The sequence below is a fragment of the Stenella coeruleoalba genome (assembly GCF_951394435.1).
Source record: "Stenella coeruleoalba genome assembly, chromosome: 13".
In the NCBI taxonomy this organism is placed as follows: Eukaryota; Metazoa; Chordata; class Mammalia; order Artiodactyla; family Delphinidae; genus Stenella; species Stenella coeruleoalba.
This window is the reverse complement of record NC_137159.1, coordinates 58,831,448-58,846,533: the sequence shown is the minus strand read 5'-3', so window position 1 is coordinate 58,846,533 and position 15,086 is coordinate 58,831,448. Positions and strand designations below refer to the sequence as shown.

Sequence of the window (15,086 nt, the reverse complement as noted above, 5' to 3'; positions counted from 1 at the left end):
AGTTCCACCAAATTTCTTAAAGAGGACCATTAGTGAAAAACTGGTAAAATCCAAATGCAGTATCTTAGTTTAGCTAACATATTGTACCAGTGTTAATTTCTTAGTTTTGACAAATGTCCCAGGGTTATGTAAGATGTTAACACCAGGGAAAGCTGCGAGAACTCTTTGTACTATCTTTGCAACTTTTATGTAAATCTAACATATTCCAAGATTAAGTTTCCTTTTTTAAAAAAAGACAGTAGCTGGGTATAAACTAAAGTGACTTAACTTACTTTATTTTCATAGTGTGAGCATTCAAAAACGCATTTTCAGTTAAGATTCTGTGGTTTCCCTGGCAAGTCCTGTCTCTGGCTCTAGAAAAAAAATTTCTTCCAGTTTCTATATAACTCAAGGGACTACAAGTCCTGGCAAGTCCTGTCTCTGGCTCTAGAAAAAAAATTTCTTCCAGTTTCTATATAACTCAGGGGACTACCATCTCTTTCTTGGATTACTGTAATAAATGTACCGTATAAAATTAACTGACTCCTTGTCTCAATACCCTACACCCCAAGTCCATTCCCCCATAGAATATACTACCTCTGTGTTAAAACCTTCCAACAAGTATGCTCAATACATATAGGTCCTAATTAAGGCATAAAAGGTTTCTTTTTTGCCTAAATCTCCACAGCCTTAACCTGCTGAACTACACCCTTTCCCCTTAAACTGTAATATGAGATTATTTGCTATCTCCTGAACACTTCATGATTTTTTCATGCATCCATTTCCTTTGTCAGAAATTACAATTTTCTACATACATATACACACCACAGTAAATGCATACTAATCCTCTAACACCCAGTATTTGGGAATAACATCATTCAAAGAGCTCTCTCTGATTCCCTTTGACAAAATCAGATATTCTACCACATCTTTATCACTTTATATCTTACGTCAAAATGATTACTGCACCTAGCATTGCAATTATTTGCTCATGTCTATTTTTTCTATTCAATAGTAAGCTCCTTAAAGGCAAGGACTGTTTTATCTATCTTAACATCTCCAGAAATCAATACAGCACTCTAGACATCCTAAGAAATAATGTAAACACACTTTGTAAGTGGTGATGATTCATAAATATATTATTACTATGAGTTAAATCATGTTCATCTAAACTACTACTCTGGATTTCAAAGGTTTAAAATATCTGATCTAAATAAAAGTGTTTTCGGTGCATGGATCTGACCTTCTGACAGCTCATCTTTTGAGGATCATTTGCTGTTCGTCAAAGCTGAGCATTATGAGTTCAGACTAGAAAGGAATGTTCCAATTTTCTTAATTTATTCTTAAAGGATATGCTGGGCGAAGGAATGCTTAGAAGAATCTGAAGTTAAGATCATTCTTTGCTTAAAAGAAGCAATCGTTTAGCTCTACTGAGAATAAAGAATAGGTCTATGGTGATTTAAATCTGTTGTTTTGTAAATATACACACAGAAATACACAGATAAAAATATTTACCACACCAGGTCTATTTACTTTAAATTCTAAACTTTCAGAAAAAAGTTTTCTCTATCCAGTTCTTGTTTTACAGTATGTGTAATTAGGCACTTAATAAACACAGGCTTTTAATGATGTTGAAGAGCAAGTAAGGACGGCCCCATCAAGAGTATCAGGCTTCTCTTTCTTACAGGAGCTCAGTCTCAATATTCCTTTGGGAAGTGAGCATAGCTCACTATAACCCTGTTATAAAATACGCTTCTGAACTTAATTATTTGCTGGTCATCTATTCAGTAAATTCATAGGGTTAAGTCTGATTTCCTGGAGGGGAAATTTATTAATGGTCAAACCACGTTACTTCAGTTTACTCAATTTTTTGGTCCAAATTTGTTATAATAGGCTATAATGCAACAAGATAGAAGGAAGAAGGTCAATAAGAACAGTATATATTTTAGGGGGTTTGTATCAAGTTCAAACAAACAAGCTCATTGCCTTCTGAAAACTCATTCAGTAATGAGAAAGAAGCCAAGAAACCATGTTCCCTCTGAGACTAAATCTGCCATTTCTGGACTAAGTAATATGTACACCAAAAAGACTGCTGGCTAGGTACCTGCAGAGCCAGGTTTAAATCCCAGCACCAACAATGAGTAGCTGGATAACCTAAAGAAGTCATTTATCCAGCAGTCTCTCTTCTATCAGCAAAAAAAAAAAAAAAGTGGGCTAAGTGACAAGACCTCTTGGTCCCTTCTAGCTCTAACACCCCACAAGGCTAATCATTATCCCATAGTCCAAATTTGCCTGAGTCTAGACTTTAATTAGTGAAGCAGGGAAGAATTTCTATAGAAGAAAAGAGCTAAAGAAAGAGAGGATTAATCGCTGTTCCACATTATACTACCAATTGCTTTTGTATCACTTTCATCAACTATACGTTACAGAATAAAATTATATGTTTAAATCAGTTTTCCTATATCAGATCATACAACTCCAAATGAACACGCTTTATTTAAAAAAAAAAAAAGAATGACCCTAATTTTGTCTGTTTCACGACGGTTTCTGGGCAGTTTTGCTCTCTGTATCCTTATACTTAGATTAAAATAAAAGTATCCTCTAAAAAAAATCCATCGAGTTACACACAAAACAGAAACTTGCACACTGTTCTGTATGTATACTATGCTTCAATTTAAAAGGTTTACTTGTAAAAAAAAGGATATTCAAAATACAGTCAGAATACATGGTTCCTGATATCTAAAAGTAAGTACAATTGTTGTTAGGCATAACCTCAAATTGGCTCTCTTGTAGCATGTCTCATGGTTAAGGTTAAAGAGTGTGTTACTACAGAGTTGTGCTATTTTGCCCCAAGTCTCAACAAAAATGAATACAAACCCAGAAGGAATTCTGTATTCCGGTAACAAGATCAAACGTTTTGCTGCCTAACCTGTGTGGGAAGGCTCTTGCCTAAGTAACCCAGAAAGTCAAATGTCCAGTTTAGCTTAATGTTACTTTTTGAATTTTGAGGGGTGGGGTGGGTGGGTGTGAAGTACTGGAAGTTTATTTGGTCAGCTTTTTTGGCAAGGCAGTAGAAAGGCCAAGTCAAAAGTCATGTGATCCATAAGCACAATACCACAGAAAGAACTAGGACCCTCCTCTGTCAATAACTTGAAATGAGACTGTGAACTAAATACTCGATGTGAAACTCTCAAACACCTTATTTGTAAAATGGAAATAATATTTACCATAGAGTAATATTCCTAAGAGCGTTGTTGAAAAGATCAAATTAGGCACTAACCTGACGGTATTTAAAAAACAGTTAACAGTAATAGTAATCATAGCAATAGTAGTAGCAATACAAGTTAACATTTATTGAGCATTTATTATATGCTCTAACCATTGTTCTTAACACTTTACTTATACTTACCAACTACCCTTGTAGTTATCACATCATGTATCTATTATTATTATCCTTATTTTATAGATGAGGAAATGGAGGCACAGAGTGGTTAAGTAATTTGCCATAAGTCACAAAGTTAGTAAGTGATGGAGTCAGGACTCAACCAACCCAACCAACCTGACTCCAGAACTCAAGCTCTAAACTACCAACTATACTACTGTCTCTGTGGCAAAAAGATCATGCTCATTTCACCACACCAAGGTTGCCATGTAAGTGGGTGGGGATCTCCTGGAATAACAGGTTAGGCTTTGGATGGTCCCATATTTCTGGAAGACTCAGAACATGTTTGAGAAATTCTCAGTTCAATGTCCCTGGGGAAACACAAAAACTCTTAAAAAAAGATCTGTTTGCTCTTGGGGGAAGAAAACTTTGTAATGCTTCTCCCAAATGAGTCTAAGTAGGATCATTTTGTTAGGACCAATAACAGTGAAACAAATTGTTTTGAAGTGACAATTTACATGTGTTGGCAGAAATCAGTTATTTGTATCATGAGCTTAAATGATTGTAAGGGACTTCTTTGAGCTGATGGAGTAACTGCCTGTGCTGGGTCTGTCCATAAGATAAAAACTGATGCAGAAACTGTTGTTAGGTTGTTGTCTGAACCACCCACCATTAAAACAGTTTTAAACTGGCTGTTAAAGAACCCATTCAAAATGTTTAACAGCCACTGACCTCGGGGTAGCACCTGTCCCTACGTGAACTAAAGTCCCATTAAACCCACCCTTTGACCTCGATGAAGGTGGACAATCAAAGCTATCCAAGAGCGGTTAGAATCAAGAAGAGCTGGTCCGCCTGGCCTTTCACAAGCTGGAAGGAAGAGAGGGCAGAAGTGCCCCGTCTTTTCCATATGCTGTGCCTGCATCAGAAAAGAAGTGTTTTGTACTTGGCTCACAGACAGAATGGGAGCTGTAATAAGATACATCCTTATTCTTACCCTACAGTATATGGGAACCAAACAGAAGAGTTTTTTAAATACCTAAGAAAACATTCTCTAATCCTTCCCCTTTGGAAGGAACCTTGGAAACAACTAGGTCACAGTGCTCAACTCAACTGCATACAGAAGTGAATGGAAACGCAAGATCTGGCCTTGAGGTCATCCCCTATGGAATATGACCTGGGGAACCTGGCTTGGTCCTGCCAAACCAAAACAAGGGGCGGCAAATTCAGTCCTTCTAAGTTCACTTTAGGACCTGGGAAAATAAGAAGTTAGTAAAATAATTATAATTCCTAGTCCTCTGGATAAAATGAAGGGAAGGGATGATGCAATACTTTGAGGCTAGAAGCACAAAAGAAAAAAAAACGTTCTAAAGGTTCTAATAAAAACAACAGATATACTTTGTAAATTCACCCAAGACTAGAAGAAAGGGGCAACAGAATGGCGTATTTAGATCTCTGGTCTACCACAGGAAGACTAACCATAAAAGTCAGTTTTTACTTGCCAGCTTCCTCACTGAAACTACACCCAGAATTCCCAAGAGTATAACAGACAAATCATGGACTATGGTATGGGGTACAGAATTAACATAAAGAGGTCATAAATAAAAATTCCATTCATATGAAGATATCTTATTTTCAAAGCATGAAGAAAACTACAAAACTTGGTATTAGAGCTAACTTTATTTTGTTAAATGTATTAGGTGATGGAAATCATTACTGCTTTTCATAAGGGAAACAAACAATGTACCTGAGATAGCTTCCAAAATAAGCAACAATATTTGGGTGCTTACAGTCTTTCATCATAATAATTTCTTGCTGCACAACTGCAAAGTCTTCTCCTAGAATAAAAAATAAGCAAGTTGAATATTTAGTAGGTAAATTTCAAAATGTCGATTTCTTTCAAAACATAAAAAATGTTATTGATATTATTTTTAATGACAATTTCAGTCCTATCTTGACAGAAAGTAAAGTACAATGATTAAAAAGTATGAACTCTGGTCCCAGACTATGTTGGATTCAAATCCCAACTCTGTCCCTTACTAAGCTGTGTGAACTTGGGCAAGTTACTTGACCTCTCTGTGCCAATTTCTTCCTCTGTAAAATAGGGATAAAACTAATAATAATCTATCTTATATGGCTATTGTAAGGGTTAGGTGGGCTAATGTATGTAAAATGCTTAGAACAGTATCTGACACAGAGTAAGCACTAGATAAGCATTTGCTATTATTACAATTATGCCATCATATAATTCACTAGAAATACATTATGTTTTCCCTTTCTTAGCAAATAACATTCAATATAATTTTATTTATTTATTTATTTTTGGCTGCGTTGGGTCTTCGTTGCTGCGTGTGGGCTTTCTCTACTTGTGGCAAGCAGGGGCAACTCTTCGTTGCAGTGTGCGGGCTTCTCCTGTGGTGGCTTCTCTTGATGCGGAGCATGAGCTCTAGGCACGTGGGCTTCAGTAGTTGTGGCACGCGGGCTCTAGAGCGCAGGCTCAGTAGTTGTGGCACACGGGCTTAGTTGCTCCGTGAACCCGTGTTCCCTGCATTGGCAGGCGGATTCTTAACCACTGCGCCACCAGGGAAGTCCCAACATTTAATATAATTTTGCACAAGGAAGCAATTCTTTTTTAAGTTAGGGCAGGAACCCTTATACACTGAGACTATCAAATGTACCTCCACAGCTCTTTTGGTAGAGCTGAGAGGCCTTACTCTAGCAGTACTGGTTTACCAGAAGCCCCCCCCCCCCCCGCACCACCACCCCTGCCACAGGCTTATCCTGTATTCAAGTGCCTTGCTCCAGCTGTGCTGGGATGTAGAATGGGATTGTATTTAAGTCTGGTCAGACTATCAGCAAGTATCTCTCTCCTTCTACTCCCTCCCTGCCCAAATTCTTCAAAATAAGATCTGGCAGTCCTGTAACAGTGTCACACATGTTCCTGGTTCCTGAATGAACATTTGTCATGGAGAGAGACAGAACTGCCATGAATGCAAATGTGGTAAACCAGAGACTAAGCAGAAAGAGAACACGTGGACGTGCTTACATTGAAATCAAAGCAGCTTTGTATTACTAACTCAGTTTTTCAAGCATTATATACTATGAATAGCCTGATTAAATGTATATTAGTGGCAGAATCAAAAACAGGTTTCCCAAACTAAAGTTTAAATTGTAAATATGAGGTTGTTATGGCAAGCCCTTGACACTTCTGGCCTGGCATTTTCCTACTGTAAATGTAACAGGCTTGAAAGTAGCCTAACCATGAACCATCTGAACTCAGTATCAAAACCAACCTTACTGCCCCAGTGACAAGGGAAGAAGTAGTAGAGAAGATACAGTATGTCAGATTCGTAATTTCTGCAATGAAATGGGTACAAAATCAAAGTTTTCCAAAGGGAGAATAGAAAATTTTTATGCCTTCAAAATCTCAAAAGAAAATCACTGAACTAGGATCTTCTGGGTTTACTTCCCACCAGTAAGAATTTCTGATTCAGTATATTAAGAAAAATCCAAGATAAACATAATAAGGCCATAATGAGACGAACTCCAATTTTCAGGGATATATGAAATACTTTGAAAGTTCTAAATTTTGCTTTTCACCTGCCTTTCGATTATACTTTTCCCCAATTCAGTGACTGGGTTACATGAGATCAAAGTTGATACAGTCAGCCTGAACTCTAGGACTAGTTTAATAGTTAGAGGACAGCAGCTCTCTTTCTAGGAGCAGCCCTGAAGCTGTTAGTCGTCACACAACCTCCAAGGCAGCCAGCTTTAGAATAACACTGACCTGCAGAAAACACTGAGAAGAAACACGAAAAGGGGGGAAGAAGGAAGGCACATGACCAGTGTAATTGAGCTACTACAGGAAGCCTCATCTGCCTGGTAATTTTCAGATATACCTGTTCATGACCAATAAACTCCTTGTACTGTTTAAGCCACCTTGAGCTGTGGTTTCTATTATACCTGTAAGCATCACTGCATCAATGTCTTCATGTCTATGTCCTCACTGGAATGTTACAGCATCTAGGACAGGACTGATACCTTCATCATTTCTGTATCCCTAGCACCTAATATGCAATCAATGAAGTTGTTACCTGAATGAATCATAATAAGAGCATAATCATAATCATAGCACATAATTCTACTACATGATGACTCTAAATCAGGAGCATCTGCTTTGGGTTTAATTTCATCCAGTTATTAGCATGTTTTATACAATTGTTTGTTTGCTACTCCTGTGGTTTCACTAAAATCTATGAATGGCTTTTTAAGCCTTCAACCATGTCTTTCCCAGGAAATGTTGTTGATACAAAGTGCATCCTTTTTGTCCTATTAAGTCATCCCCACGTGATTATGACAATGGCCAAATTAAATTCAGTATTTTTGTGGGGAAAAAATCCAAAGAAAAATTCCACAATTTGATTTTTAAAGGTAACTGAAAAAAGGTAGATTTGGGTAGGAAAAAAGAAAGCAGTTTAATACATTAATTAATCCAAAGGAGCCTAACAGAGTTAAAGGACTTTCTTCAAAGTTCAAGAGAAATACATTCTAAAGGATAAATTAATAGCCCCCCCAATGGGATGGTTAGATAATTTTGAAAAATTCTTTCCAATTCTGAGAGATTATGAATTTTCGGTAAAATTTTTGACATTAAAATGAAGAATACATCTTCCAAAGGATGGCAAAAATAAAAACAAAACCTAATTGAGAAAAATAAGCAAGCCTACAAGTAGAGCAGATCATGAATAAATCAAGTAGACAGGCAGAAAAATACAGATTTACACATGCAAAGTTCTCAGAATAAACATGACACAATACTACGTGTTCAATAAATGTTAACTATCTGTAGTAGGCCGAATAATGGCCCCAAAGATGGCCAGGTCCTAACCTCTGAAACCTGTGAATGTTACCATACATGGCAAAAAGGGGCGTGCAAGTATGATTAAGTTAAGGATCTTGTGATGGGGAGTTTATCGTGAATTATCTGGGTGGGCCCTTAATGTAATCACAAGTGTCCTTATAAGAAGAGGCAGAGGGAGACTTGACTATAAGAAGGCAAGGAGCAAGATGCTATGTTGCTGGCCTTGAGGATGGAGGAAGAGGCCAAGAATGAACGAATGCAAGGAATGCAGCTCTAGAAGCTGGAAAAGGCAAGGAAATGGATTCTCCCTTAGAGTATTCAGAGGAAGGCAGCCCTGCTAAGACTTTGATCTTGACCCAGTGAAACACACTTTGGACTTCTAGATTCCAGAACTTTAAGAGTATAAATTTGTGCTGTTTCAAGTCACCAAGTTTGTAGACCTTGTTAACATAGCCACAGGAAACTAATACGTGATTACTATCAACATTATCACTTTGGCAGAGCTGGCTAGCCATTCACAAATAATCTGTGCTCTCCCTTCCATAATGTGGAAGTTACTGGTGGGAGGCAATTATCCCATCAAAAGACATTTCCCAGTCAACATGACGTGCCAAAGAGAACAGTTCTTGCCAATGGAATGCGAGCAAAAATAATGTGTCATTTTCCTACTCTTTCTTTTCCCATTAGCAGGCTACATGACACTGTGAGGTCCCAGAAAATGCAAGTCTGGGTCCCTGAGTCACCCAAAGAAAGAAAGTCATCCAACAACTTGAACATCTGCTCTAAACTATTGCATAAACTTGAAATAAAATTATATTATGATCTAGCTTAGTTATTACAGTAGTTAGCATTATCCTAAACTGATATAATTACCATCCATTTACGAAAAAGGTTGTCCAAACCGTAGGAGGGGCTTCACAAATGTTTTAGTGGGTTAACAAACACGAGACTCTGTCCCTCTAATAGAGCACAGATATAATGAACAAGATCATAGGCATTTCTATTTGCTTTTATTTTTTATACAATTTATTTTTTAATACAATGCTTTCCTGTAAAAAGCTATATTTAGTCAAATATGTGAGAGCAAAAGGACACTTGAATGTTATGGGGGTGGGTCTCTCCCTGAAAACTACAATAAAACATAGACTCCCTAATACTTCCTTGCCTTGTTTGTTTGTTTATTTATTTATTTATTATTAGTTTTGGCTGCATTGGGTCTTCATTGCTGCACGCAGGCTTTCTCTAGTTGCGGCAAGCAGGGGCTACTCTTTGTTGCGGTGCACGGGCTTCTCATTGGGGTGGCTTCTCTTGTTGTGGAGCACAGGCTCTAGGTGTGTGGGCTTCAGTACTTGTGGCTCGTGGACTCAGTAGTTGTGGCTCATGGGCTCTAGAGCACAGGCTCAGCAGTTGTGACGCCTGGGCTTAGTTGCTCTGTGGCATGTGGGATCTTCCTGGACCGGGTCTTGAACCCATGTCCACCTGGCAGGTGGATTCTTAACCGCTGCGCGACTGGGGAGGCCCTCTTGCCTTTTTAGATACAAACTGACAATCACGGTATTTCCAACATTTCATACAGTTATTTACTTTTTTTTTGACGAAATAATACATAATCTTAGATCAAACTGATAACCAACTAACTGCCTTTTTGGTATGCCTAATTATTTTCACTGGCATCAACTGTATTAAGTTTATAAGACCTACTCTTCTTATCATTAACATAAGCACGTTGACAATAAACTATCCACTCACATTTTTTAAAAATAAGCAAAAAATTCAATAAAGCAAATAATTACACAATCACTCTTGTTAGATAAATATGGTAAAGCTGTTGAAACAGAACTACTGGCTGGGAGGTAGCGTTACCATTTTGTGCTTTTTAACAGTTTATGTATCTAAGTCCGAGTAATTGTAATGAAAGCAACTGATGTGTATCTGCACACTGAGTGGAAGTAGAGGTTATATGAAAAACAAACAGGGGAAACGTAAGGATTATCTGTATTGGGAGGTGAAACAACAGACAAGTCTTTAGGAAACCAACTCTTGGTCTATTTGTAAACTGTGTATCTTCTGTTTCTGTAGTTCTTTCCCCTATGAAGGAAACAAGTTTACATGTCACCGTCAATTACCTTTTGTTTGTTGTTTCTTATTTCAATTCTTTGTTTTTTTATGTCCCTTTAGTCATCTTTATATCTCTCTTCTAAATGATTAACATGTTCATGACTCTCAGAAGCTGCCATGGTTTTCCAGAAGTGTCTTGACAAGTGTCATGATAATGAAATAATTCTTTGCAGTATCAAAAGTTAATTTACATGGTAACTAACAATAGAGATTAGAATTGAAAATACTTTTAATTATAATTTTTAAAGAGTGTAAAGGAAGCTAACTTGTTATAGATCTGATTTACCTTTTAGCATGTAAGTATGTAAAGAAATATGTGTGTGAGTGTGTATTTGTGTATATATATTATTTGTGAAAATATCTAATGCTTTCATTTGGGTAAAGATGAATAGTTATTCTTAGGACGTTCCCTGCTGAGAAGACATTCAACAACCACCATACACTGAGCAGCTAATATGATATAAAAGAGAACGTACTGGAGACCATGAGTAGAGTTCCAGAAATGAACAAGACTTTCCTTGACTTTAAGAAACTTACAGGAGACATAAAATGTGCACAGTCATAACTATAACAGCTTAAAGTCAAACCTTAAATAACTCCCTTCTTTCTTTATCTTTTTTTAAAATTTATTCAACAGATCGTTACTGAACAATTATGTGCCAGCAATGGGACTGCATCAGTAAAAAATAATACAAACAAAAATCCCTGACTTTTTCAGAGCTTATATTCTAATGTAAGTAGACAGGCAATAGACAAAATAAATCAGTAAAATTGTATAGCACATCAGAAGGTGTTGAGTACTAAGGTGAAAAATGAAGCTCAGGAGGGAATAGGGATTTAGTAGGAATGGCTAAAGAGAGCAGGTGAGGAAGATGAGATTTGACTGAAGATACAAATGAGGGAAGGGAGCCACTGAAAAGGCTCAAGCTGCTCAGCTTTTTCTAGGAACAGTGAGCAGGCTGCTGTGACTGCAGCGGAGTGAGCTGGGAGAGAGTGTAGAAGATGAGGACGAAGAGGGGGCACATCATATATGAGCACTTTGGCTTTTACCCTGAGACAGGAATCTGTTGAAATGCTTTCAGCAAAGACCTGACATGCTAATCTGATTTAAAAGTATCACTCTGACTGCTGGGTAGAGCAACGGTGGAAGCAGGGAAATCATTTAGAAGATTATTTTGGCCCCGCTGCTCAGCTTGCAGGATCTTAGTTCCTCAACCAGGGATCGAACCCGTGCCCCCTGCAGTGGAAGCGCAGAGTCCCAACCACTGGACCACCAAGGAAGTCCCTAGAAGACTGTGTATTAATCCCTGGAGATGTGCAGTGGCTTGCACCAGGGTGGGAGCAAGATGATGACAAAATGTGATCAGCAACTGGATCTATTTTGAAGACAGAGCTAACCGGTTCAGTCTGGTTGGGGGTGGAGTACGGGAAAATGAGATGAGTTAAATATGACTTTCAAATTTATGGTCTGAGCAACTGGAAAGATGGAGTTGTCATTCACTGAAATGGATAACTCCCTCATTTCTATAACATTAAATCTATACTTTGCTGCTGGACTCACCATGTCTAGCACAGTGTCATGTTTAAGGACATATATTTTGGAATCAGAATATTTAACTATGGGGACTTCCCTGGCAGTCCAGTGGTTAGGACTCCAAGCTTCCACTGCAGGGGGCCCTGGTTAGATCCTTGGTCGGTGAACTAAGATGCCTCATGCTGCGTGGTGCGGCCAAAAAATAAATATATTGAACTATGAAACTTGGTTTCACAACTTTCTGGTTGTATGATCTTGGGCAAATTCATTCGTATTCATATTCTCTCTCTCTGAGTTCAGGTTCCTCATTATGAAACAGAGATAACAGCGTCTCCCTCTTAAGGTTATTGTAAGGATTAAATGAAAGAATACTTGTTAAGTACATAGAACAAGGCCTCAAACATAATGTTTAATAACTATTACCTCTATTATTATCACCCAGTATGATTTGTTATTTGTACTCCTACATCGTTTCTCCTACTCTTCTCCCTCTTACTCTGCTTCATCCACACTGGCCTCCTTGCTCTTCCTTGAATATCATACACAGCTCCTGACTCAGAACCTTTACACTTTCTATTCAGCTACCTGCAGTGTTCTTTTCCACCCAGCTGCCTTGCTTTCTCACTTCCTCCAGGGCTCTACTCAACCGTTGCCTTTAAGATGAGACCATCTCTGATATCCCTACATAAAACTGAAACCCACAACAACTCCACAACACCCTTACTCTGCTTTATTTTTCTCCACTGCACTTATCACATCTAATATACTATATGTTTATTTATTCACTGTCTCCCAACACATAATAGGGGCACTTAATCTGAAGGAGTTAATGAATTATTCCAGAAGTATGAAGCAATTGAAACCCACAAGTGAAAAAAATAAGGTGGTATGAACAGTAGAAATACAAAATTCTCACTATTTGCAATATATATGATTGTGTTCCTAGAAAGCAAGCAAACAAAAATCAGCTGAAAAAAATGACCAGAAACAAAAAAAAATCCTCAAGTTAACAAATGAGAATACATACATCAAATTAAATTGTGTATCTAAGGAGAAGCTTTAAAATGTGTAGGCCACATTTTAATAAAATACTTTATTTATAAGTATTTTGGGAGTTAAAAGACCTGAAAAAAAAAAAGGAAAGACACTTCACTTGTGAACAGAAGAATTTACTATGGTAAAGATGGCAATTGTCTCATGAATTAATCTCTGAATTAATGTAATTCCAATCAAAATACCAACTGAATCATTTTTGAACATAAAAAAATATAATTAAATTCATCTGGGAAAAATAAACATGAGGGAACAGTTTTGTAATAGGTATTATTTTAAAATAAGTAGCTCTTATTTAAGAATTGATATACCCAGAAGAATTCTCATCTTCTTGATTCTTTGTCTATTGTGGATCATGTTAAATGTCCTGTGGCCAGAGAGACAAGGAAAAGAAACAAAAATCATGCAAGTCGGAAAGGAAGAAGTAAAATTATCTCTTGCTTTCAGATGTTATGACCTTACATGTAGAAAATCCTAATAATTCCACAAGAAAACTGTTAGAATAAATGAATTCAGCAAAGTTGCAGGATACAAAATCAACATATAAAAATCAGTTGTGTTTATATACACAAGCAATGAATAATCAGAAAAGGAAATTAAGAAAACCTCAATTACAATCTCATAAAAGAAGAATAAAATACTTAGGAAAGACCTGTACACTTAAAATTACAAAATCCTGATGAAATAAATTAAAAATAAATAAATGGAAAGATACCCCATATTCATGGATTAGAAGACTTAATATTGTTAAAGTGTCCATACTACCCAAAGTGATCTACAGATTCAATGTAATCCCTCTAAAAATCTCAATGGTATTTTTTACAGAAATAGGAAAACAACCCTAAAAGTCACATGGAACCACCACAAAGGTTCCTGAATATCCAAAACAATCTTGAGAAAGAAGAACAAAACTGGAGGCCTCACACTTCTTGATTTCAAAGCATATTACAAAGTTACAGTAATCAAAACCTTATGGTACTGGCATAAAGACAGACATATAGACCAATGGAACAGAATGGAGAGCCCAGAAATAAACCCACACACATATGGTTAACGGATTTTCAACAAAGGTGCCAAGACTACAGCATGGGGAAAGAATAGTCTCTTCCACAACTGGTGATGGGAACAATGGATATCCACAGGCAGGAAAATGAAACTGGACCCACCTCTTACACCATACACAAACATCAACTCAAAATGGATTAAAGACTTAAACCCAAGACCAGAAACAATAAAACTCCTAAAAGAAAACATGGGGGGGAACATCTCTAACACTGGTCTTAGCAATAATTTCTTGGATATGATATGAAAAGAACAAGGAACAAAAGCAAAAATAGACAAGTGGGACTACATTAATCTAGAAAGCTGTTGCAGAGTAAAAAGGCAACCTAAAAAATAAGAGAAAATATTTGCAAACTATATATCTGATAAGAGATTAATATCCAAACTATATAAGTAACTCCTACAACTCAATAGCAAAAAAAAAAAAAAAAACAAACCCCAAAACAAACAAAACACCACCAAAAAACCAAACCCTGATTAAAAAATCAAAGGGCTTGAATAGACAATTCTCCAAAGAAGACGTTACAAATGGCCCACAGGTATATGAAAAGTTGTTCAACAACACTAATCAGAAGGGAAATGCAAAGCAAAGCCACAATGAGGTATCAACTCACACCTCTTAGGATGGCCACTATAAAAAAAATATAGAAAATAACAAGGGTTGAAAAGGATGTGAAGAAATTGGACCACTTGTATACTCTTGGTGGAAATGTAAAATGATGCAGCTGCAATGGAAAACAGAATGGAGGCTACTCAAAAAATTAAAAATTGAACCATCATATAATCCAGCAATACCACTTCTGGGTATTTAACCAAAAGAATTAAAATCAGGATTTCAAAGATATATTTGCACTCCTATGTTCACTGCAGCATTATTCACAATGGCCAAGAGATGCAGGAATGGACAAAGAAAATGTGGTGTTTGTACTTATATATATAATGGAACATTATTCAACCATAAAAAAGAAGGAAATCTTGGCATAGGTAACAACATGGATGAACCTTGAGGATATTATGCTGAGTGAAATAAGCCAGTCACAGAAGGATAAGTACTATATGATTCCACTTATGAGGTACCTAAAGTAGTCAAACTCATGGAA

The 15,086-nt window shown here is 37.0% G+C and overlaps 1 protein-coding gene across 4 annotated transcripts in view; it reads right to left on the bottom strand.

Annotated features, from left to right (window-relative positions):
* Window positions 1-15,086, bottom strand: part of MAP4K3 (mitogen-activated protein kinase kinase kinase kinase 3) — a 189,891-nt gene that overhangs the window by 91,950 nt on the left and 82,855 nt on the right. For 3 of the 4 annotated variants that reach the window (XM_079940535.1, XM_079940536.1, XM_079940537.1), the window contains one exon: window positions 5,106-5,196. In XM_079940535.1, the coding sequence (XP_079796661.1) occupies window positions 5,106-5,196 (91 nt within the window). Of the gene's footprint in view, window positions 1-3,206; window positions 3,260-5,105; window positions 5,197-15,086 lie in introns of those variants that run through there. The other variant, XM_079940538.1, reaches the window with a different exon arrangement.